Raw genomic sequence first — 23,997 nt, 5'->3', positions numbered from 1 at the left:
GAAGAGGGTACTGTTTGGGCACCCCCGCTTGCACCTCGCCCATCACCACCTCCGCAGCCCGCTTGAGCTGAGGGGCGGTGCTGCACACCACCACCGGAGTGGGCCCCGTGATGTCGTGCAGCCAGACTTGCACAGCTGCCAGGTCGCCCTGCTTAACTGGCACTCGGCCCAGCACCGGTGTGACCATCACCCGTGTTTTGGCAGCATCCAGCTCCACCTGCAGCACATCCAGCAGCTCTCAAGCCCCGCACGTCCGTCATGCTGGCAGGCAGTGACGAGTTCGGCTGGTCGGACCACAGGATCCCATCTGGCACCGACACTGCAGAGGCGCACCCCGGCGGACGGTCCACTTGCACACCGGCAGCCACTCGGGTGTTGGGCCTGCATAGATGAGGCACATCATCTTTCCTCTAGTCCGGCACTGGGCATTGGTTGCAGCAGCACAGTGCCAGCACCCTCCAAATGGACATGCAGGTCCTGACCTGATCTTTGCTGCACAGCTGCACAAGTGCGCTGATGCGACAACCTTGCACCCCTGCCAATCCAACTCCAGCCGCCCTGTGCACGCGTGGCCGCCTGACAACTGTCCGGCATCACAGTCGCAGACAAACAACAGGCAGCCCCGGGCCGGGGCGGCAGCGGCCCTCAAGTGCGGATAAAAGTCACGCCGCACTTGGTCGCCAAGCGACTTGCAGCCTGCCGCTGAACTACCCGCTGGTAGCTGAGCTTCAAAATCCTCATTGCCATCTAAGTGAGGCCGCAGCTCTGTCAGTGCCGCGCTGGCCCAACGCCGGGCCATCACCTCTTTGGCGCGCTGCTGCACAAGTTCGCTGCCAGCTTCGTGCAACTATGATGCCAACCGACAGATGCTGCTGTTTGTGGAAATCCGTGCTAATCTGTCGCCAATGGGCAAAGGCTGGTGTGGTTGGCGATCCGAGCTTTGATGAACAGCATACATTCAGTCATTGCCTTGCAGAACACTAACGCTTACAGGGTCGCTCGAATCCTTGCAACGCCTTCGCATCATGGTCCCTTTCAATATGACGCGCCCCTATTATGAGCCGTTCCCCACTACGCCCACAGATCAAATCTTCATGTTCGGCGCCGTACCACGCCGACCGGCGTCCACATAATCACTAACAATTCACCAGTTCATGCCATAGATTCCTTAAATTTTTTGTTGATAATCGGCGTCGTGCCAAACGTCCATGTCCCTGCAACTTGCAACAGGCCGGCCATCGCATCGAGCACGTTGCCCACACGAGAGCGCTTCATGCATTCCACGCGCACACTAGCTTCGGTCTGTTTGCGCCTTCACCATGCGCGACTATCAAACACACAATGCCTGTCTGTGTTTCCTGGCCGATGGACGCACATGGTGCACCCGCTGCCCGTCCGCGCTGGCCACACAAAAACGCTAGTGGCAACTACATGTCCCTAAACACTAAAATAAGCCCTAAGTGGCAACTACATGGCACCCAGCTGCTGCGCAGCTAACATATTCCGCAGGTCTACCCATCCCCGGACACACCGGCACGTTTCGGATGCCGCCACACACATGCCCAACACCGCATTCCGGCATGGAGAGTACAGCAGAATAACACGTAGTTTCCGTCACATTACCTCTCTGCAGCTCTCTGCCGCCCTTCTGTGTGAGGCAGAAGTTCCAAAATCCTGCCGGGCTGCCCCTCACGCTGTGCACCTAAACGTCATGTACGACCATTTCACGTGCGGCAGCTGCATCATGGCTCCCGTCATGGCATGCACCACGTTCATGGCCACGTTGCCACGACGCCATTCTGCATCGGAAGCTGCCTCCCACAATGTCATCAGCGGTAGAGCGACCTGGAGCAGGTCCGAAGTCGAACAGGCTGTGGGACGAACGACCACGACATTGCCGCCCATGCTCAACTCCGTCGCCCCAGCAGGCTGGTGCAGTTGGCCCTCATCGGCGTCGTCAAATGGCTCGTACAGCCACCCGCGCGACCAGTACTTGGCAATTCACGCACCGGTTGCTGCTTGATGATGGCACGGCAGCACCATCTGCACCCATCCATGTGTGCAGCCGTACACAAACCTGGCAACATGAACAGCACAGCAGCCACGGTCTCAGCACACGTTCAGGACGTGCCACATGTGCCTACTCAGCCTATAGCGCACACATCACCTTACCTTTTCCCACACATGCCCCTTGTCTGCCCTGCCAACCCTTGCCCCCGCACCGCACTTACCGTGGATGGGCCACGATTGCTCCGGACGGCAGCGCCGCCACTTTAAAGGCGCACATGTCGAAGCTGTTCAAAACGTTAAATGTTGAAAAATACGGGTGCAGGCACACCTGCACCTGAAGACGACGTCCCGCGTCAGTGCAACCTGCACATCACAGCATCAAGGGCACAACACAAGTCAGACTTTAGCACACTCTGTCGGAGTTTAAGTTCACCCTCAGACTTTGACAGACAATGTCAGACTAACACATGTCAGACAGCGGCTTGACCCCCGGCTTCTGCCAGCCCGTGAGCTGCTTCGGTGTTGTGCAGCCACACCTGGTGGTATCACGTACAGCACGCCGACGGAGCGATCCATCAGCAGCAAGCCCTCCGAAAATGGCACGCCAATCACAAGTCCCACCTCAGACCCTTTCGCCCGTCAACTTGGGCGCTTACGGCACGCCTTCGCCGAGCCTGCCGTCGGGCTCTTCTGCCGGCGCCGCAGCCAAGCCGCCCATCAACATAGCTGACCTGTGGGCGCAGTTAGCAGCAGCATCGCCAACCGGCGGAGGCCGCGATCGCTCCTCGCCGGCCGGGGTGCCGAAACGGCCGCTCACCTTCAAGTAAGCGCCTCATCTTCCGGTACTAGTAGCCGCCTTGCCGTGCCGCACCCTACCGAACAGAACGCATGCCGTCCCTGCTGCGCACCCACGCGCCTCTCTGGCTGTCCCATGCATCCACCATCTTGACACGCCCTGCTGCTGCCCCTCGAACCGTCAGGCAGCAACTGCTCTTGGGAAGCATGGGATGTCACGATGAGGACGTCCTGCACGCAACCCACACCAACACTGAGTTTAACGTGCTCCTGGCCGAGGGCCGAAAGTACAGGGACGACTTCCAGGCGCAGCACGGCGCCAAGCCCGCCAGCAGTAAGACATCCTACCTTGCTGCCCATTGCTCGCTTGCGCCAGCTGCCGTCCCCCGTGCCCGCTTTCCAACTGCCCGGCCATGTGGCCACAGCATCCTTATCTGTCACGCCCCGCCCCTGCATGCCTCCACTTCCGCCCCGCCATCCCGCCAACCTCACATCCACCCTCCCTCCCTCCATGCCCGTGCAGCGTTCTTGTACAACGTGACGGCAGAAATACACGAGGGCGACATGCCGGACAAAGCGACGGCCACGCACGCCACAATCATGCAGCTGTGGATCGCGGCTGCCGGCAGCCTGCGGGCGGATACCGCCATTGCGCTGATCTATGATTACGGCATGGACGCGGGCACGTCCTCAAGGCGGACCAAGACTTCGCGCTCTCGGTGCTGACGGCCGCGCAGCAGGCGCGAGCGTCGGGCGCCCTCCTGGCCACCACCATGCCAGCCAAGCGAGCCACAACCAGCCCCCCCGAGCCACTTTCCAGTGCCCCCGCCCGCACGTGACTATATACCATCACGTGCGCACCGACCGGCAGGGTGTACGTCGGCCAGTCCCGGGACCCTCAACGGCGCTTCCAAGCTCATGCCCGCAACCCACCCAGCCGGATGAAGGACGACGCCCGCCACTACCAACCCTTCCGAGACCACTTCACCCTCACGCGCCTCATGTCCACCGCCAATCCTGCTCTGGCCCAAAAGATGGAGGCCCTCTACATCGCGCAGTTCAAGGCTCGGGGGCCGGGCGGCTACAATGTGCTGCGCGGGCCGCCTTCCGCCAGCCCAGCCTTCTACATGATGAGCCGGCGACGCGCCGGCAGCGCCCACATGCCCACCGCCGTCACAGTCCAAGACGATGACGCCCCTGCCACGCTTGCCTAGCCCACACAGCAACTGGACACTTAACGCTTGACGGATAGGGTCCCACAATTTCGGCGCTAGGCTTCTGGACATTGGGCGGTGCTGTTGAATTTGGGCACGGTCGCACTTAGGGTGTCAGTCACGGTGCATACATGTCCGACCTTAACTCGTGTGTGAACGGCTGCTGCTGCCCATACGGACAGCAGCGCTTGGGATGGTCTATTGCGTGAGCGTTCGGGGATAGGGGGGGGCCCGCTGCGCTCCTTTCTATGTCGCCCCGTCGTGTCATCGGGGGCAAGTTGGTAGCGTGCAAGTTCACCCATCATGTTGCCTGTTCTGGCATGGCCATCCACGCGCGACAGGGAACTTGAACCTAGGCATTCTTCTTCGTTCCTACATCATAGCATTCACCGACGCGACGTCGCCTGTGCACGCGCTGTTCCTGTGGGGCTGTTCTTGTTCTTCTAATTGTGGTTCCTGTTGTTCTTGCATACGCGCGCGCGACGACATGACTGCATATACATTGCGCCGTGCGCCAAACGCCCTGGAAACAGCTTCGACTCATCTCACATTCCATTATGCAAACGCCTGGCCAGCCTGGCCCCATTCTGTTCCTCGCAAAAGTACTTGGGCAACTTATATTCCAACACCATACGGACTTTAGAAACGCGGGCAGCTGCTTCACAAGGACCCCCCTCTTTGATGATATCACCATGAGACGGCCCGCTGTTGCATTCAACTTAGGTCAACGGGGCATTCGTTCATTCTTGACCAAAGCAAACGGCTCAGAAACTCCGCAGACGCAATGCCTCAAACACTTAGAAGAAGAATTAGATAATACAGAAGACAAGGATAGGCATGCCGCAGTTCCTGAAGACACCGTAGTCGGGCCTCCTTGCGCTCTTGAAGTCAGTGAAGCCAGCGATTTGAGCGAAGTTGAGGATCCCCCAGCGAAGCGGCCACGCACAACTGCAGCAATCAGCGACTCAGATGCTGACCAGCTTGATTCTGTCGAGGAAGGGCCACCGCCCCAAGATGTCGCAACGGCACCACCGCCACCTTCAAGGGCGGGTGCTTCGCAGCACGCGCCGCTGGTGATTCAAAAGCAGGCGCGGCGCCAGCAAACACAGCGTGTGCTGAAAGGCCAAAGCGATGGGAGCTGGCGGGAGAACGAGGGAGTGCATCGCTTCCAGGCGCACTGGACAGCTTTGTTCGAATGGGCTGAGTGTGTTGCGCCAGATGTGGAGGCTGGCGAGGTGCACGACCGTTTCCGGTGCGGTCCCTGCTCCCTCAGCCGGCGGCGAGACGTCACGATGGATGCCAGGCAGGCCACGCTAAAAAGCCACGAGCTCTCCAAAAAACACTGCCGCAGTGCAGGTGCTGGCCGACGAGCTGGAGGCCCGCTTCCCCCCCACGGCCCTGATGGACGCCTTCCAAATCCTCTACAGCGAGTACTGGGAGGCCAGGCCGACAGCAGCAGACTTCCGGTCAAAGCTGAAGGTGATCAAGACCCACTACGGCAAGGAGTGCGAGCTGGACGACGGGATTAAAGTGCCGCCAAAGCTCAACATCGCGGCATTGGATGCCAAGGCCACAGAGTTCGAGCAGCTCATGCGGGCCTTGGCAACCAAGCAGCGACTGGCCCGGATTCGGGGGCAGACCGCCAAGCTGCGTGAGCAGCTTGCGACGGAGCGGGCGGCTGCTGGCAGCAAGGTCGTGCAGTGAAAGCTACGTGAGGAGCAGGAGGAGAGCCCCACCATCCAGCTTTGGAAGCAGCTGGAGAACGCCCCTGTCCATGCGGAGAGCCTAAAGGAGTGCGTGGCTTTGGCCAAGCTCGTGTTCGTGATGGTGCCGGGGTCGGTGGAGGACGAGCGCCGGTTTTCGGCCATGAACTTCGTGCAGAGCAAGGTCCGCAACCGCCTGGACGAGCACCTGGCGCTCTGCGTCAGGATGTTCACACAGGAGCTGTACGACCTGCGCACGTTACGCTTCGACGTGGCGGTGAAGAAGTGGCGTGATCAAGGGGTGGTACCACATGAACGACTAGCTTCTGATGTGGTGCAGAGGCCTAGCCAGCAACTGGTCGGCGGCTGGTGCAATGCAGCGGTGTTGATGGTGCCGACAGTGTACATAAGGGTACATATTTGTACATACCATGTGAGATAGTTATCTAATGGAAGACTATACATACAGGAACTAAGTTGATGCGCCGTTGATCCGCTAGATTTGGTTGGATGCTGGTGGTGAGTTGCCGAACCCAACGAATACATTCTGAAGTCGGATGGGGTGACGGATTAGGGTGCCCCTCTAGCAGGGGAGAGCAGGGACTGCCCCGGGGGGGCCGCTGGCGAAGTTAACCACCCTGTAACAACATACATACATACTATATATAACTTTGCCTTCGTGTGCTCACGACGTTTATGGACAGTCAAAGTCCATCAACTAGGGGCGCAATGCCTTCCACCATCGGAAAGACTTTTGACCCTAACGGGTACCGATCCCGGGATCTCCCAGGGGCAATGGTCGCGCCTTACCAGTGGTGCCAAACCCTCGATTAAAATGGATGCGCAACCCCTGAAGGCACCCTTGCCTGGACTCGATCCGGCAGCACTTACGGATGATAATTAAGTTCTTAGGTTTTGTTCAGAACTCTTTCTTCTCATTTTCTTTAAGGCGTTGCATCAGACCCTGCCCCTGCTCTGGGCTGCGGCCACTAAGGTGGACGTTGCACTCGTGCGAATCTGTCCTGCACAACGAGCACCCCACATCAACCGCTGCAACCTCCGCACATCCTCCAAAACCGGGCCCAAGGTCAAGGCCATCGTCGAGGACCAGGGGTTGAGGGTAGTTTACCCAGGGGTTGCCGACCCAATCAGTGCCATAGGGTTGTAAGCATATCCGGTGGCATTTCGCCCCTACCTTACCCAAGCTCAAGCGGGTTAAGCATGCTCTTCCAATTAAGCACAGGCAAGAAAACGTTGCGTACCTGGACGATCTCCATGACCCAGTGCCTCCCGCCGGTCGAAAGATTGGCAGGTGGGCTCGCAGAGGACACAGTAGTGCCCAGCGACTCAAGAAGCCTCCTTGCTGAATCTTGCTGTCGTGAAAGACAGGCCGCGCAATCCATCAGCACTGTGCCGATGAGGAGTGGAGGCACACACCAGCACTTACCTCCTCTGCTGTCAACATCGTTAGGCTGTTGGGCCCTTATCCTTACATCCTAAGGGTGAGGGTCGCTCACGCATGCAATCGGATGCATCATCATCACCCGGCGCAACCCACCCGCATGCTGGGGGTACTGTAAGGCCCCCGCGGCCCAAGGCAGTGAGTCACCCAAGGCAGGGAGTCACATCCTCGTGTGTTTTGATACGCAGGTACGAGCCACACTGTTGTACGGTTGTTAAGTGCGGGGCCCGTTTATGCTAGCTGAAGTCTTGGACAGGTTCAGGAGGCGGAGTGATACTAGTAACCGTGCAGAGGAGCCTTTTGAGGCATGTCTGAAGGATGGAGCGGTGCAGCTTCAGGTGTAGTTCATGCGCCAAATTGTGAGAGCTGCTAGACCAGCACACCGCCACCCGTTCACTGAATTGTCACGGCTACCACTACACTACCCCGTTTTCTAGCAGATTGTGAGGTTTTGGAACCGTGTCCGTTTGCATCGTGGGTTTGTTGCACACCAAGTTTTGCAACAGGAGATCGTAGAGGTTCTCTCCAACTCCGAAGGGGGCGGATGGGGTTCGCTAGTCCTCCGTTTCCTGGATTATCTAGGGCACGACGTATGGATAGGGTTGTGCCGGCATTAGAACATTAGAACTAATATTAGAAAAAATATAATTAGAATCTAATAAGAATTTTAGAAGACCCCGTTTAGAACGTATTAGAACATCCTAATGTCGTACGGACATTAGAACGGCCGGAAAGCCGTAGCTTTAAGGCGCATCAGCGGTTCTACTGCGTGCATTTTACACGAAAATGTCAGATAGAGGTGCGTTTTTGCATTCCCCTTAGCGAGCAAGCACTCCCCGGCAGTGATGTGGTGATTTTGTGCAAATAGGGACGTAAATGGACAGGTTTAGCGGCGTTCTTGGTTGTTTCCGCAGCGGTCTGGCGTGGGTTTGGCTAGCAGGCACCAGATTAGCCCTTCCTCTCTGTGTTTTTGCATTCCCCTTAGCGAGCAAACACTCCCCCGGCAGTTATGTGGTGATTCTGTGCAAGTAGGGACTTAAAAGGACAGGTTTGGCGGCGTTCTTGGTTGTTTCCATAGCAAGTCTGGCGTGGGTTTGGCTGGTAGGTACCCTCCCCAGGCACCCGACCGGAGTAAATTTAATTGGAAATGCGTGCGGTTACATCTGTGATGGCCTATACAAAATTTCAGGTTCAACGGACCCCTCCCTGAAAAGTTGTCGAGCGTCTTCTAATATTAGATCCTAATTTCTAATTAGAACTAATATTAGAATTAGATTAGAACGGAAAACATTCTAATGTCAGGAACAACCCTACTTATAGGCGATTTGGCAGCCCTTGAGCCCTCGGCTCATACTGGGCGGTTGGCAGGTACGGGGACCACACCACACGACCATGTAACACACACACAAACACCCCTCATCCCCCTCCGATACTTTCGTCATCCGCATCCCGGTGCCCCACCCTGGGACACATCTCCTGGCCTCTCGTAACCCTCTGCCATGCCTGGCAGAGGTGGCGGTGGTGCTGTGGGGTCACGGGGCCGCGTGTGTGCACACCCACCGGCGTGAGGGTGGCCTTGGCAGGTAGCAGTGGCGAACACGGGGTCGATGCACGGGCGGGGTGCTGAGTCTGCTCTGTGTGGAGCTCCGGCGCAGCAGCTGGCGAAAGCTGTTGCGGAATCGTCTTAGAGCAGTAGTGCAACACATTACAATTCACCGACCGAACACGCCAAAAGCGCCGACCAGGTGCTTCGTATTGTTGCGCTGCAACCGTGCTTCTCACCCGGCAAGGATTGCGACAAGCAATCCAGCTCTAGCAGCACCGTCGCAAGCGCCAACGGCTTCACCCCTAGCTGTTTCTACACAAATAATGGTAAGGAACCGGTACGGCGGCGCCTCCAAACACAAACTTACATATGCCGTGCTGGAGGTCTACCTGCTTTGCCTGCCACTCGTCCCAACCATCTCAACACATGGCAAAATGGTTGCTGCGAGCGGTCTGCATGACTGGCTGCTAGTCCTGCTATGAAGCCCATCCATTCGGAGATGGGTGTAAAGCTCATGCTGGGTGCCCCACCGTAAGGGGTAAATCAGGGCCTGCAACGCCTCCGAAGCCTAGCATAGTGCAATATACACAATACGTTTAGATATATAATATCCTGTCCGTCCGCTATACGCATTCCGAGCGTAAGCCGCACAAAAGCCGCAGCTGCCAATGCCACCGGCTGGGTGATGGAGAAAGCCCCGCACGAGGTGTTCCATCCCCTGAGCCCCTTCTGGCGCCCGTAGCGGTAGTGAGTGGGGCGAGCGGGTCCTACATCGGGGCCCCTGCAAGTAACCTTTCCTCCCATCAGTCGTGGGAGTGGTCCTGGACTACCCCGAGTAGATTGTCCATGGAGCAGGGATCTATGCCCTAGGAGGGGGGCTCCTGGTGGCTGGCTTTGTAGGGGACGGTGGCTTCAGCGAGCGTGGCGAGGGCGTCGGTGAGGGCGACGACCTAGGGCTTGGGCTTTGACTTGGGCTTGGGCTAGAGCTGGGACTGGGGCTTGGGGTTGGGGTTGGGCTGGAGCTGGGACTGGGGCTGGGGCTGGGCTGCGTTGCCGGAGGGGGAGAGCCTATTTTGGGATTGGAATGGTGGTGCAGGGAGGGAGGGGGATTGGTCAAGAGTTAATCGCGTGTGTGAACCAGGGAATGCACTTTCCTCCCGGTCAGTGCCGTACACCCAATGTAGCTCCCGCACCGCGTGTGTCTGTGTGTATAGCTGACGTAAATGTGTGGTCTGTGGTGGTTCAGCGACCAGCAATCAAGCCCAGCTCGCCCTGCAGCGTGTCGGTGTCCGCCTCTCTCCAAAGTGCACGACGCGAACTTGAATGCAACCGTCTCATGAGCACCCCAAAACAGCACTTAACACGGCAATTTGCCATTGCCTCGTGCACCTCCAGCTACCTCGCACACACAACCCCACTGGGAACGAACGTACTGGGCCTCCTAAGGTGCCATTTCCAAGCCAAGCCCAACCCCAACCAGCCCCCAGATCGCCCCCATCACCCCGCTACCCACTTACTGGGGAGTTTGACGGGAAGCACATAGCTCGTCAGGTTGTACAGCAGCGCCACAGCACTTGTTCGGGATCCCCAGCCCTTTGGCATGACCGGAAGAAGCCCCGCGCAACTGGGCATGTTGGGCATTCCCGCGCACCGCACGTCGATCTTGTCCCCCCCACCGTTCTTCCGCCAGTAAGGCTCCGCAAACAGGCGCAAAGTCACCTGCCTGTGGATAGGAAAAGGCGAGGAGCCGCTTCCATTAGAGGGATCCGTCCTTACAACTACCAAAAGCTCCGTTTCTGCAGTCTGGTTGGTTAGGGAGTAAAACTATTCTGAAAGCAAATTTGCGTGTTGCGGTCATAACGGCGATCGCGGTGCTGATTCTTGTGACTCACGCGTAGTCGATTGAGCAGTCTGAACCGGTGCAGACGCACTCGAGAAGGGCCGAGTTGATGGAGTCGTCCCAGGAGCGATACGTTGCGGGCTGGGGGGAAGGGGAGGAAGGGAAGGAAGGGGCCACGTACGGTACCAGGGCGGTCGGTCAGCGTGGGGAAGGCAGGGCAAAATGATGTTCGAGCGGTGAATTGCCATGTCCATTATGTGATCAATTGCCCAGGGGGTGTGATAGCGCATATGTGTGGCCCTAGGGAAGCCTACTTTGCTTTGTGCCGGGCCAGGGCGGCCTGGGACAGCCTCTTGCCATCACATGTTGGTCAACCTTTTTCTCAAAGGCCATTTCCCTTACCTTCGGTAAAGCAGCGAGATCTGGAATCACAGTTTTGCCTGTTTGACCCTGGGGTGCTAAGGAAATTGTGAAGGTCTCGCCGCCGTAGTTGCTCCTCAGGAACATTACTGCGGTGCAGTTAAGTGAGCCTGCAGACATTAAGTGCATGACACGTTTCCATATCATTCATTAAATTTGCTGTAATTTAGTCATATTCGGGTGCCAATGACGCACAAAGTACTCATTTTCCGCAGAACTGCAACCAAGCGCAACAGCGCACGGAATAAAGACATGCTGCCACCCCAGGTCCCATACATCATAATGATGATTACCTGCATTTACATGGACGGCTAACAAGCCTAGAAGCGCCGCCAGAGCGACCACCGAACGTCCGGGAATCATTCGGAAAGGTAACATATGGATACTGCTACCACTTCCCTGTTTCAAACTAGACTATTAAGCTGGAACTAAATGATAATATATAATCCTGTAGTCAAACATACGTAGTCAGAAAAGAACATCAGTAGCGTCGTAAGCACGGAGCAACAATCGTTTGGCGGGCGCAACCCAAGCGCATCGTAATTACCTCATCCATGCGTGATGTGATTTGCCTATCAACGAACTGCCTGTTGAGGTGCACCGTTCATACATCTGCCATTTTTTACGTCGCAGTGCCTGCTAATTTAGATGCGCTTGTTCCCAGCATAACATCAACGTACAGAAATCCAACAGGTTGCGATCAGTTAGTAAAGTGTGTTTGATCGCCAGTTGGCAGAATGTCCTAAGCAGGCTTCCGTCGTGTCGGGGGAGGCGGCGGGGACCCGCTCCGATTTCCTATCATGGATCTGTCCCTTCTTTTCCGCGAAAACTCGGCCATTTGCGATGCTGGCATCTGGTGGTTCAGACTCTTTTAGCGCTATGGGCAAAGACGCGACATGTAATACACGAAAAAGTTGATTCAAGGAGCGGCATCCAGGAAGTTAAGGTAATCAGCTTTACACCAACTCTTACGCTCGCATACTCACGATACGGGTGTTACCAACTCCAAACCGTCCATGGAGTCAGTCGGCTCTTCCACACCTTAACACACCTGCGCTTCTCTCAGGCAGGCGTCCGACTCGAGAGAGGTCGGACTCCCAATCCTCAAAAAAGGCTTCGTACAACCCCGTGGCTGCTTTGCGTTCGTATTTCCAGTCGAATCCGCAGTAACATCTTCTGTTCATTTCATTAATTTATTACATTTACCATATTTACAAAAGCCGGCCTGTGCGTGGCCACGCACATAACGAGATTATGGAAACGGAAGGCCAACAGCTAAGTGCGACAAGCGGCGGAATGGTCGGGAGGACGTGCGTTGACGGCTATGGCGGGCAACCTGCAGGCAGCTGCCTAGATCACGCATACCGCCTGAGACGTCATACGTTACCTCCTCACCCTTAGATGACCCCACCCGCACTTCCATCGCGTCTGAACCTCACGAGCCCCACGAGTCACCGCTTCGTTTGTAGATATCCCGCCGAAGTCCTGAACCGCATCCTCCTCCTGGACGTTGCCCACATTCCATTGGTAACCAGATTCAGCCAGATGCCGTGCCGTGCAGTACCGAGCCAGGGGCTGTGCACTGCACATGAACAATCCATGCCCGAAACCACAACAGACATTTCAGAGGGAACCCCAATGCAAAACCGAGAAAAAGCCATGGCTCGCACAAGAGGTCCAGCAGCCCAGCAGCAGCAGTGAGGAGCAGACACATATACATCACATATACAGGGACTAGCACTCCTTCAGCGCGGGGTTTCACCACGCCCTCCCGTGCGGTTCTCCCGTAAGGCATAAAAACCGATGCCGCAGTCGCCTGCTGTCCGTGTGGTCGGTACGTACCGCGATGCTTGGGCAGGCGGGCCGCACACGGCCTGCCTTGGCAACACCAGTTCCGGGAATATGAAAAATCATCTCAGCAGCGGTAGATTAATTAGGATTACGGCTGACCAACTCTTAACCGTTTGCATTTTTGGAAAGTTGCACCGTTGGACGGATCTGAATAGGCGGAGTGGGTGGGCCGTTGCAGCAGCTGATGTCATGAAGACGACGAGTAGCCTTTTACTGGTGAGCTTGCCGGTGGGGGCCTCACTCCGCGGGGTCGCAAGGGGCTGGTCGGGGATCAACTCAAGTTTTGACGAGGGCACATTCGAGTACCTGATCAACCTTCGCAGCTTATACGTGCTGCCATGCCAAGGCATTGGCGTGCCGTTGCCTCCATTGGGTGGGTGGGCGGGCGACTGACCACCGGGTTGCTGCTGGGCCATTCATTACACCACACCTTCCTGTGTATTATGTTCCATACAAGCTTTCTGGGCAGGGCGGGGATACCGTCTATGTTCATACCTGGCTTATAGCGTGACCCGTTGATCGATTAGCGCCTGATTATATTCACGGTAACAACAGTGGTAGCAAGGTTTAATAATTTTATCAACACTCACGGAAGAGCACTTACTGTACTACTACTCGAATAGTGCTCCACTCCACAACTCGGTTTACATGTTACCAAAGGTGCCGCGCGGGTGGCGGTCACAGGTTCACAGACGGATAGCTGACCTGGAGTTCCTGGACTTACCCCGCAGACCGACAAACGCACTGGACTCGACGGGACATGGACGTCCATGGCCACGCTCGGCTTTTACGGACGACCCCCGCACACGTACCTGTGGAACTTGTAACACAGCAGCAGTAGTAGTAGTGCCCTCGACAGGGGTGTCTCGTTTGGGATTGTACCTTTCAAAATTTGTACTGCGTTGGTGTATGTGGTCCACAAAACTCTCATCTTAGGTTAGCGTTTTGACAAATTAACGTAATGTTCTTTCCCGTTGTAAATGCCCCCCTGCTTCACGGCAGGCAGCATGGCGAGAAGCCATGAGCCAGAGTTATCGTCCGCAGCCTCCAGGTGTGGCTGTATACGGTCTATCCGTATGCCTGAAGCTGGCAGCTCGCCGCGCTCACAACCAATACGATACACGGCACCGAGGCTGGTGCCTTCGAGAACGCCATGACCCTAACGGTAAGCCCGCACAGCTCCCACCCATGGCATGCCACGGCTTGATACCACATGTACATGAAACCATCACGTGCGATCCGTTTCCAACGAAATCAATCACACCACACAAACCTTCACGACGGAGGTCATGAGGTTCCGTTGTTGTACTGATCTGTAACGCAGTATCCCATAGCCGTACACGAACGAGGATACCCATTTTTCCAGATGACCTGCACCTCGCCGCCTGCACCGCTACATGGCGCAGAACACATTTACAGCACTACACCCCCACCACCACCACCAACGGGTAGACCGCCCTTTCCAGCGGCGCTGCCCATTGGGCCCTTCCCCCCCACATACACTGCCGCCGCAGGCCCTGCGGAACTTACTTCCTGCGTTTTAACACTCACCGTTACCCCCCCGGCCCTTTCCCCACGACCCATTCCAACACCGACGCGAAGCCCCCACCTGCTTGCGCGTCCACCACTCAACAAGCGGGGTTCATTCCTGGCGCTCATGGACACTCTCCGCCAGAGGTCACAACCATCACCTGCGTGCTGCGCGCCGCAGAGGTTTCTGGAGCTTGACCAACCGCCACCGCAAAGAGGGCGACACCCCCCCTCCAGCGTCCCACCCCGCCCTGTCCCCAACCGAAAGCACCTCCTTACAGAAACCACCTCCACGGCATGTTTATACACAGAAGCCCCGAGGAAAAGAACGCAGCACAACACAAAGCCCAAGCTAGCAGTCTGCCCACAGGAATAACCACGTAGCTACACACCCCTTCCCTCTACAGCCCCCCCCCTTTTTCATTCCGGGGCCCCCGCACCTGCTGGCTGCTGCCCCCAAACCCTATCACCTACATGAAGTACTTCTTTGTGAGGTTCTTCTGCCTCATGGACCGGCCGCACGTCTTGCACTTGAAATGCACTGCCAGCTGCACCAGCCAGCAGTTGTAGCAAGCCAGGTGGCCGCAGGGACCCTCGTGCGCGTTATTCATCGGCCGCTTGCCACACAGGCTGCACGCCACCGCTGCTGCTGCGGCAGACAGGACACTTCCGCCGGGCGGTCCCGCCGCTGCATGACCAGCTGTTGAGGACTGCCCCCCTCCCTGGCGGGGCCCCCCACCACTGGGGCCTCCGGAAGGCCCCGGCCCAAGGTTAGGACGCTTGGGCGGCGGAGGCGCCGGATCGGCTCTTCCATACGCCCCTACATACCCCGGCGGGTGCTGCTGCTGCTGCTGGGCCGGGTGCGCGTGTGGATGGCTGCGGCTGCTGCCCAGCGAGCCGGCTGCTGCTACCGCGGCTTCACCGCGCCCGCCCAACTGGGACTGGGATTGGGACTGCGCTCGTGACAGCAACTGCGCGCTGAGCTGGTCCGTGCCCGTGGTTGCCAGTGCGGTGTTCATCGCTGCCGCGGATGCGGCCCGGACCTGGCCGGCACTCGGCCGGGCCTGCGAATGGGGTTGTGGATTGACGCTGCTACCGGGCTGCTGACCGGGCCGCACCTTGCCGGGTGGTGCTGCAGCGGCCGCTGCTGCGGCATCCGAGGGCGCGGGCCGCTTACCCAGGGCCTTATTAGAGGTGCCGCCAGCAGCGGCAGTTGCAGTGCTAGCACCGGCTTGCCTTCCAAGTCCCGCCGCCGCCGCCGCCTTCCCAACAGTCGCTTCTGCTGCTGCTGTCGGCTGGCCAGCTGTTGCCGTTGCGGCGTCAGCACCCGAGGCTGCCGCAGCTGCGGCACGCACGTGCACCGCGATGACATTGTTGAACCATTCCCGCTCGGTCTTCGGCATGAAGGCTGCCACTCCTCGCAGCAGGTGGGACGTGGCGGGGCCGCGCAGCAGTGCCACCACACCATCTACAAAAGCGTTCAGGTCCTTGCTGGCCCTGGGGCGAGGATGACAGGTCAGAAAGGGTAGTGTGCGGCGTATGACCTTCAGGCTTAGAACCTCCGCAAACAGGAGCAGGAAACGTGACGGCGGGCCATGTGGAGGTAGGCGCGAGCAGAGCTACGTCAGATCGGAAGTCACGCATCCTGCGCTAGGGAGCCAAGGTGAGCCCCAGGTTGGGTCAGGTCTGCCGCAGGTTTAATGCATCAAACGATGAGAGCGCGCACGCACGCACACACGCACGCACACATGCACACACGCACGCACACAGCACCCATATGTTGGAAATACACTACCTGTACGCTGTCATCAGGCGCTGGAAGTCCTTGAACACCGCGGGACTCAGCTCCGTCTTGAGCTGCGTCATGAAGGCCTTGGGGTCCGCACGGGCCGCCCCGCTGCCGCCATCAGCTCCACCACTCCCCACGCCCTCCAGCTTTCCCCCTTCGTCGGCAATGCCCGCGACACCCGGCGCCGCCGCGCCGCCTAGGCCCCCGCCAGCTGCTCCACCGCCGCAGGCGTTACCGCCACAACCACCGCCTGCGACGCCAGCCGCTGGCTGCACGGGCTGCAACACGATTCGTGTAAGGCCGCCTGCCGTGCGGCCCGCACCGTTCACCGGCCGTTCCTCTTCCCTTAACAAATCCGCCACGGGGTCCACGTCCAGCTGCCGCTCCGGAGACTGTGACGCGCATTGACTGCTACTGCCGCCACCTCCACCCGCCGCCGCACGCCGCCTCAGCTCCGCCAACTTGTGCTGAGGCCCCACCACCTCCACGGTGGAGGTCCCAGCGTCGCCAGCGCCGCTGCTGGTGCCGCTGCCGTTACAGGCCCCTAACGGCGCCAGCTGCGGTGCCGCCGCCGCCGTCACCCCGCCCGCCAGTGCCAGCATGCTGCGCGAGGGAACAACGCCGCCGTTGGTGAAAGGCCGCATAGAAGACGGCCAAGCTGAACCAGCCACGCCTGGTGCTGCTGCTGATGCGGCGGGGCCGGCGGCGGCTCCCCCAAGCCAGTTCGGTGGCCGCCCGGATGCAGCTGCAGCTGCACCTGGCACACCGTTGCGGCTACTGCCCAAGCAGTTCAACGCCGCTGATAACCCGACGCTTGCGCCCGCACCGGCGGCACTGTCCCCGCCAGCCGCGCTACCGCCGCCTGCACCGCCGTTACCTAACACACCGCCTGCGCCACTGCTTCCCGGTACCGCCACCTGAACCATCGGCACCTCGGGACCGGTGTCCGCTGCCGCAGGGGCCGACCGAAGCAGCCCCAGCAGGCCGCCGGCTGGCTTCTGTTCACCGCCACCCCCGACAGGCCCCGCGGACGGGCCCGCCGCTACCGGCTTCCTGGTGCCGCGACCGGCCCCTCCTCCTGCACCCCCCAATCCAGTTGCCGCCAGGGCGCCGATGCCGCTGACGTCAATGGCGGCCGGGACGGTCTCCAGCAGGCTCTGACCGGCACCGCCGCGGACACCGCCGCCGCCGCCGCCACCAAACGCTGCTCCCGCCGCCACCACAGACGGCACGCCCGCCGCCGCCACGGTCTCGAAGGCCGACATGTTGGTGCTTCTCCCCGGCAGCGCCCTAGCAGGAGCCTGGAAGCTGGCCTTGTCCTGCGGTGGGAGCGGTGGGAGCGGTGCAGGAGCGGGGTCATGCGGGTGGGAAAAGGGGCCAGCGCCTCTCCCTGCCCTCCGTTACCACCCAATCCCCAGAGCTCCACAAGGCTGCTTGCCGCGTCCCTGCCCCCACCTATTGCCACACCTTGTGGGGTGGGGGAGCGAAACCCTTAACCCCCCACACCTCTTTCCTAAGCTCTTTCCTCCCCACCTGTCAGATGTTCACCCCCGCCTGCACCTGGCAATCACGTCCACCCGCCCACCCCCATGATTGACATCCTTGACTCCGACCTCCCTCGCCCCGAAACCCCGACCGCGAGATTGTCCCACCTTGAAAAACTTTGTGAGCGAGGCGGATGCCGTACCAAAGCGGTCGTACACCACCACGTGTTCCCGTACCCATCGGCTCATGTTGCGCTGTGTGTTTGGGTTCCTGAAGCGGTCATCCGCCAGCAGTATGGCCCCGTAGTCGTAGCGGTGGCGGATGACTCGGCCCATGGCCTGGTTCACTGCGCGCATAGCCTGGGGGGGAAGGCGGGGGAGGCCGGGGAAGGAGCAGCGAGGGAGGGGCCCTCCTGATGGGAAGGCAAGCTGCCGCACTGGGCACGCGGCATCCGCTGGCAAGGCTTTTGAGCCGCCTTCGCAACGGTCAATCACTCACCACGCCTTCGCCTAAACGTAGTGAGGAAGCACACGCTGACAAACGGGGATACGCACGAAAACTAAGCAACCTTACCGCACTTGCATTACTTCCACTGCCCGCCGCCTTCCATTTCCACCTCCCCTTCCTCCTCCTATTCCCAGCACACACACACAACTCGCCCCACGTCCCTACCGTGTTCGTGTACCAGGCCTCCCCGGTCAGCGGCTCCACCCCCTCCCCCGCCAGAGCACTGGAACCGCTGGACAGGGCCCGGGCCTCCTCGTCCAACACGTCGCGCTTGAGACGGACCTGCACAACCAACAACCAACCGACCAACCGGCAAAAGGGGGGAACAGGGCCGCGATGAAGGGCAAACAAAGCACGAAGGGAAATGGGGAGAGGGATTCAAAGCAGAAACAGGTCAACTCGCGGGGTGGGGGTGGGGACGGGAAACCACACGCAACAAGCAAATTGCCCACTGACGATGCCCTCAACAACAAGCGGGAGGTAGGCGCTGGCCGCTAGCACGAGGACAGGTGTGGACGGGCATGGACGCCCGGCGTTGTCGACTTGGGGGCTCGTGCCACCTCAGTGACACCCATCCCCCCCGCGAAAGGGACATTGACGTTACCTTAGGGTCGTTCTTCACGGCGTACGGTATGCCGGTGATGACCACCGCGCGACCGGCCCGGTCACTGAAGTCCAGACCCTCACTGACCTGCGTGTGTATGTGTGTGTGCGTGTGTGAGGGAGGGAGGGAGGGAGAGAGGGAGGGAATGTAGGGGGACCAGGAAAAGGGTAAGGTGAGGGAGGGGGGTAAGGCGAACCAGTGATGATCGAAGCAGATACCCCGGAGAGATAGGCGGATACTCCGCAGGTTTAGACTAGACCCAGATAACTGCATCAGGAATATATTTGTAAATAACTGACCAGTCCTGACTTAGGTAGTAGGGGGGGTTGTGCGCGGGCAGTGGGGGAGGAAGTGGAAGTGGAGGTGCGTGGGGTTTTCGGGCTGATAGGCTCGTGGCCCTATTCGTGGCCCTATCCTTCCAAACCTTCGGTAGCCCACCCGCGTGCCGGACGAGCCCCCATCAGCTCCCCACCCACTAGCGACACCCCCAACAAAGTGTCCCTCGGATGTCCCTCGAGGCCTCCACCCTGGCAACCACAGGTGCCACAGGCGCTCTTACTCCCCTCGCGCCCCCTCGCCTCACCTTGCCTCTGCACACCGCAAAGAATACGGCACCCTGGGTGGCTGGGTCGTCCAGTTTTGACCGGAACTCCTCAATGGCGGCTCCAAAGGCGGAGGACTCCCGGGGCTCCACCACAGGGGCCTTATGCCGTACGATGCGCTCCCAGGTACTGCCCACGCCGCCAGCACCTGCATGGGACGGCGGCCGCGGCGGCGGGTGGCGAAGAGTGCAACAGTGGCGACGACCGGCAGGGCAGGGGTAATGGGAACCCGGGTGATGTGTGGAAGGCATGTTGGCAGGCAGGCAGGCAGGGACTGGGGGGTGTTTAAATTGGGATAACATGGGCTGGCGGCCGCAGGGCCCGTCATCTCCCTCTCAGAACCGCACCACGCCGGATTCGAACCCGGGTCGGTACAGGGTCACTAGGGTACCTACCTATCCCGGCCAACTCCACAACCCCACCCACACACTAATCCCCCTTTCCCCCTCCTTCCTCGCTCCTCTTCTCCCCTACCCTCTCCTCCCCCCCCCCCGATAGGTCGCCTCACCTCCGTTTTGCTTCCAGTGGTTTATGGCGCTGTCCATGGCGGCATACGAGGCGAAGAACACCAACAGGCCGTCCGGCACCAGTCGGGCCACATTGACCAGCGCATTGCCCAACTCGTCCTTGTAAGTGGCCGAGTCGCGGGAGGCGTATGTGGAGTTCAGGGGGGCACCGCTGGGGCCGGTGGGCAGCACACCCACCCACACCTGGAGGGGGGGGTAGGACGGGTGGTTGGAGTGGATTGGGTAGGGTTCTTTACGGTTCTTGGAAATAGGCATTGGCGAGAAGCCGGAACTGAGACCTCCTAATCCTGCTAGGCAGGTGTGGGAACGGCAAAGAAAGAAAGTGGAGAGGCGCGGTGGTGGTGGTGGTGGTGGCGTTTACAGTGGTGAGGGTGTTCCAGCATTTCAGCCCCACATGTCACAGCACACGCCCAGGTAGCATTTCCCTCCAACCCTGGCCGCTACAGGGCCCTCCTCTATTTCGCGGCAGGGCCTGGAAGATATCACACACTCCAACAGACCGCCGCCAGGGTTCACACGGTCGGTGACACACGGCCCCGCCGACTGCGCAATGCTGAATCCGCTGTTCCCATCCCTCAAAAGCTCTCGGGGCCCCATTTTCCACCACCTTCCCCCACCCCCCCACCCCCACCGCCCTTCCCACCTGGCTGGGCTCAATGACGTGCGGGTTCTCCAGCCTCACTTGGAAGGGGATCTGCAGCTCCCCGGCGAAGCTGTCCATGGGGCTCAGAGTGCCGCTGGTCAGCAGGAAGGAACGAAGGCGGAGAGCCGCCAGGCGCCTGCGTATTGGCGGGGGGGGTGCGTGTGTATAGATGTGGCAGGTGGGAGGATAAGCTGTTGAGGATAGAGTGCGGGGAAGGCCATCAACCTGTCAGGGTAGGGTACACACATACACACACACACCTGAAGGCCATTCCGGGTATGAAGCACCAGTACGACAGCGTGGGTGCGGGCAGCTTGTCCGCCCCCCATGACTTCTGCATGTGCACATGCACTCTGAAGCCCTTGTGTGCGGGGGGCGCTCCCGGCCTGTCCGTGAGGGGCTCCAGGGTGGAGAAGGCCAAGTTGAGGCACGACTGCAGGTGCTGGAGACTGGGGTAGAGGTTAGAGGGGTGCGGGGTTTGAACCAGGGCGGGGTGGGAGGGGTGGCAATAAGGAGTGGTGGTGTGGAGATTGTTCGACATGGCCGCAAATACATGGGAGCACCAATTTTATGGCCTTCCCTCCTTGCCGCATTTCGTTGCCCTGCCGGGGCCCCTCTGTTTTGCCCGCGGGTAACGTGAGCCAACCGAAAAACGTTGTGGTGCGACCAGGACGCTGCTGTGTGGCGATATGTGGCGATATGAGGCGATATGAGGTGAGGTGAGGTGAGGGTGTTTGATGCACGTGTGGGTTTGGCTCGCGAGCCACGCTTCCCCCCCTACCCCTAGTTCCCTGCACTCACCAAGCGCTTCTGCAGCGTCTCCCCCAACCCCTCTCCCCACCCTCCTCCTTCCTTTCCATACCACCCACACCGCAACCACGCCCATACACCGCCGCTCCCCTGCCCGGCCGTGCACTCGTTACTTCCTACACTGTCGCATACATCTTACACCGCCCATCCCGATCCCCTCCCCTTCCGTTCTCACGCAACGGTGGATGCCTTGCTGTTGCTTTTCCCCGCCTCAACATCCGCCGCGGCCAGGGTGTCCGCAGCCGCATCGATGGCGCCGTTGAGGGCCGACAGGCTGTGTGCCGTGATACCTAGCTGGCCAAGAAACTCAAACAGGAAGGAGCCGGGACGGGTCAGCCCGCCGCTCTCACCACCACCCCCGTGACCGTGACCGTGACTGGGGGGTGGCAGCTTGGCGGCCAGGGAGTGGAGCGCGTCCTCGAGGCGCTTGAGGACAGCCTGGGTGGGGGAACGTGGATTTGCGGTGTGTGTGTGTGTGTGTATGTGTGTGTATGGCGGACGGACTGAGCCAGAACACGGAGGCCGGCAGGGAAGGGGAGGGGTCGGAGGGATGTGAATTCCTCCCCGTTTTCAGCTCCACCTCTTCCGGGGCTCAGTCCGCGCCGCCGCCTTGCCTGGCTCAATACCAGCACCGGCACCCCCCCAGCCAGAACCCTCCTCTCTTCTCAACCTGCCAGGCAGCCAGCCCGCAAATCCCCCCAAGCGCTAACCTCCCACCCCCGGGCCCCACAGCACCCCCCAGATCCCTTCCTTTCTCCCCCCTCTCCCCCCTCTCCCCACCAGCAGCAGGTCCACATCCGCCGCCATCCTGCGGTAGTCCAGTCCCTGGCCCTCCCCCGGTGCGGGGACATCCACCAGCGCCACAGAGCCCCGCTCAATGCGCTCCAGACAGGCCACCTTGCACCTGGGAGAGGACAAACACACGCACACACAGAGAGACACAGACAGAGGCACAGAGACACACAGAAACATGGCATCACGCTCAGATCAATAAAACACTGAAGACACAAAATACACAGACATACACACAAGAAACGGGCACCATGCGGCGACCGTGAACGAGTGCATGAAGCCGTCGTACATAGGCGGGTTTAGCTCCGTGCCTTCCCTTCCCTCCTGCCTTCGCCCTGCTGTCTCCCCTCCTGCCCACCTCTTGGCCTCCAACATGGCATCGGTCAGCTGTTTGGCGGTGATGTCGAAGGAACACGCGTCACTGCTCACACTCTGAGGTGTGCGGGTAAGTGGGGGGTGAGACGGGTTTAGACAGAGGTACGCGAACCCAGGCGTGGTGAGGTCTTTGGGGAATGCGAAGGAGTTCACGCGAGTGGGGTGGATCCAATGCATCATGCAAATATCAGCTCCCGTGGAGTGAGGAGGGCTTTGAGGAGTGGCCGAAGGGGATGGTTGAAGGGGATGGTTGAAGGGGATGGTTGAAGGGGATGGCTGAAGGGATGAAGCTCATCCTCCTCCCGCTTAGCCCCGTTTCCTCTCTCACCTCCACGTTGTGCGCCTCGTCAAAGATGACCACTGCATTATTCCAGTTGATGCTGTCCGCCATGGTACGGCGAGTGGCCGGGTCCAAGAGGTAGTTGTACGGCAAAAACACAATATCGGCCTCCTTGCCTAGAGCAATCGGGGTTTGGGAGGACTGTCGGGTAGGTGAAGGGGAGGGGTGAGGAAGGCGCCGGTGAGACGCCCGCTCGTTCTCAAGAAGGAAGCAACAAAAGCCCGCGGCCCCTTGAGGTCAGAGCGGGATCCTGCTCCTCACCCTCCTCTCAACCCCGCGCACCCTCAACATGTTCGAGCCCTCGGCCCCGGCCCCCGGGCCCTTCCTCCCTCCGGCCCCCAAAGCACCCTTCCGAGGTGTTCAACACGGGCGCAGTATCCCCCCATCTCCTCCATGCTTTCCCCTCCTTCCCCCCGCTTCCCTGACTTCGCACACATCTCCCCCCTCCCGCAGTACTCCCCTCGCCCTCCCTCCTCATCCGTGCCCCTCCCCCCCACCTGCGTCCCTCCCCAGGAAGAAGGGACACACCCCGTGTGTTTTCCCCACGGTCACCAGCTCCTCGATGTCGGGCACGGAGCTGACCAGGGAGGCGGCGGCGTTGCGGTACTTGCCGAACTTGAGCTGGTTGTGCCTGACACCGGGGAGGGGGCCCGGGGGAGAGGGGGCCACAGGGAAATATATATTGACTGGTTCGTTGAGCTTAGTTGAGGATATGCCAAAAGCAACCGGCGGTTCCCAGGTTCCCAGTAGTCCAGAAACGGTTACCTAGGAATTAGAACGTGGAGCAGCAGACAGCGCCAACAGTGCATATTGCGTCAGCGCTTTGGCTGAGCGGTGGTGGTGCAGTAAAGGTGGGAGCGTCCTGCGCGTGACCGAGTGTGGACGCCGGAGTAAGCGAGGCGGCCAGGCGCTGGACCGGGATCAGGGAAGTCATGCTGCGGTTGGAAAGCTGGGTCGGGTCCTGTTTGCAGCTGCTGCAGCTGTGAAGTGCTGCGCTGGCCTTTCCCCTCATCCCAGAAGCCACGATTCGAATCAGGGCGCTGCGTCTACTGACCTTTATCCTCCAGGGATGACGTGGCTGTTGGTTAGGGCAGGGCAAAGGACTTGACCTTTCTTGAGGGCATGCTGCCCGTTAAAGGTTCAAGTCCTTTG

At 59.6% G+C, this 23,997-nt stretch overlaps 5 protein-coding genes across 5 annotated transcripts in view; 2 read left to right on the top strand and 3 right to left on the bottom strand.

The window, feature by feature from the left end:
• VOLCADRAFT_86627 (uncharacterized protein) overlaps window positions 1-2,057 on the bottom strand; it is a gene marked incomplete at both ends in the record, with an annotated part of 5,084 nt that extends 3,027 nt beyond the window's left edge. Inside the window, 4 exons of the mRNA XM_002946348.1 lie at window positions 12-217; window positions 252-381; window positions 1,694-1,845; window positions 2,010-2,057. Of these exons, the coding sequence (XP_002946394.1) occupies window positions 12-217; window positions 252-381; window positions 1,694-1,845; window positions 2,010-2,057 (536 nt within the window). The remainder of the gene's footprint in view (window positions 1-11; window positions 218-251; window positions 382-1,693; window positions 1,846-2,009) is intronic.
• Window positions 2,058-2,477: 420 nt separating this feature from the next.
• Window positions 2,478-4,019, top strand: VOLCADRAFT_86626 (uncharacterized protein; the record flags this gene model as incomplete). The annotated part of the gene is made up of 4 exons (XM_002946510.1): window positions 2,478-2,833; window positions 2,991-3,139; window positions 3,329-3,524; window positions 3,677-4,019. 4 exons carry the CDS (start codon window positions 2,478-2,480, stop codon window positions 4,017-4,019), a joined length of 1,044 nt encoding a protein of 347 aa, XP_002946556.1.
• Window positions 4,020-9,576: 5,557 nt separating this feature from the next.
• Window positions 9,577-11,427, bottom strand: VOLCADRAFT_120286 (uncharacterized protein). The gene is made up of 5 exons (XM_002946347.1): window positions 11,284-11,427; window positions 10,973-11,100; window positions 10,623-10,711; window positions 10,248-10,453; window positions 9,577-9,798 (listed from the first exon to the last, which is right to left on the bottom strand). The coding sequence occupies exons 1-5, from the start codon at window positions 11,366-11,368 to the stop codon at window positions 9,590-9,592; spliced, it is 717 nt and encodes a 238-aa protein (XP_002946393.1). The 5' UTR covers window positions 11,369-11,427; the 3' UTR covers window positions 9,577-9,589.
• A 1,603-nt stretch (window positions 11,428-13,030) lies between these two features.
• Window positions 13,031-14,385, top strand: VOLCADRAFT_86623 (uncharacterized protein; the record flags this gene model as incomplete). The annotated part of the gene is made up of 4 exons (XM_002946509.1): window positions 13,031-13,214; window positions 13,844-13,892; window positions 13,928-14,006; window positions 14,356-14,385. 4 exons carry the CDS (start codon window positions 13,031-13,033, stop codon window positions 14,383-14,385), a joined length of 342 nt encoding a protein of 113 aa, XP_002946555.1.
• A 3,427-nt stretch (window positions 14,386-17,812) lies between these two features.
• VOLCADRAFT_30322 (uncharacterized protein) overlaps window positions 17,813-23,997 on the bottom strand; it is a gene marked incomplete at both ends in the record, with an annotated part of 9,683 nt that continues 3,498 nt past the window's right edge. Inside the window, 11 exons of the mRNA XM_002946346.1 lie at window positions 17,813-18,004; window positions 18,318-18,434; window positions 18,757-18,843; window positions 19,340-19,506; window positions 19,867-20,068; window positions 20,529-20,664; window positions 20,789-20,961; window positions 21,555-21,681; window positions 22,360-22,562; window positions 22,834-22,961; window positions 23,343-23,476. Of these exons, the coding sequence (XP_002946392.1) occupies window positions 17,813-18,004; window positions 18,318-18,434; window positions 18,757-18,843; window positions 19,340-19,506; window positions 19,867-20,068; window positions 20,529-20,664; window positions 20,789-20,961; window positions 21,555-21,681; window positions 22,360-22,562; window positions 22,834-22,961; window positions 23,343-23,476 (1,666 nt within the window). The remainder of the gene's footprint in view (window positions 18,005-18,317; window positions 18,435-18,756; window positions 18,844-19,339; window positions 19,507-19,866; window positions 20,069-20,528; window positions 20,665-20,788; window positions 20,962-21,554; window positions 21,682-22,359; window positions 22,563-22,833; window positions 22,962-23,342; window positions 23,477-23,997) is intronic.

The sequence above is a fragment of the Volvox carteri genome (assembly GCF_000143455.1).
Source record: "Volvox carteri f. nagariensis unplaced genomic scaffold VOLCAscaffold_3, whole genome shotgun sequence".
In the NCBI taxonomy this organism is placed as follows: Eukaryota; Viridiplantae; Chlorophyta; class Chlorophyceae; order Chlamydomonadales; family Volvocaceae; genus Volvox; species Volvox carteri.
Note: the sequence above shows the minus strand (reverse complement) of the source record. Positions and strands in the feature narration are given on the sequence as shown.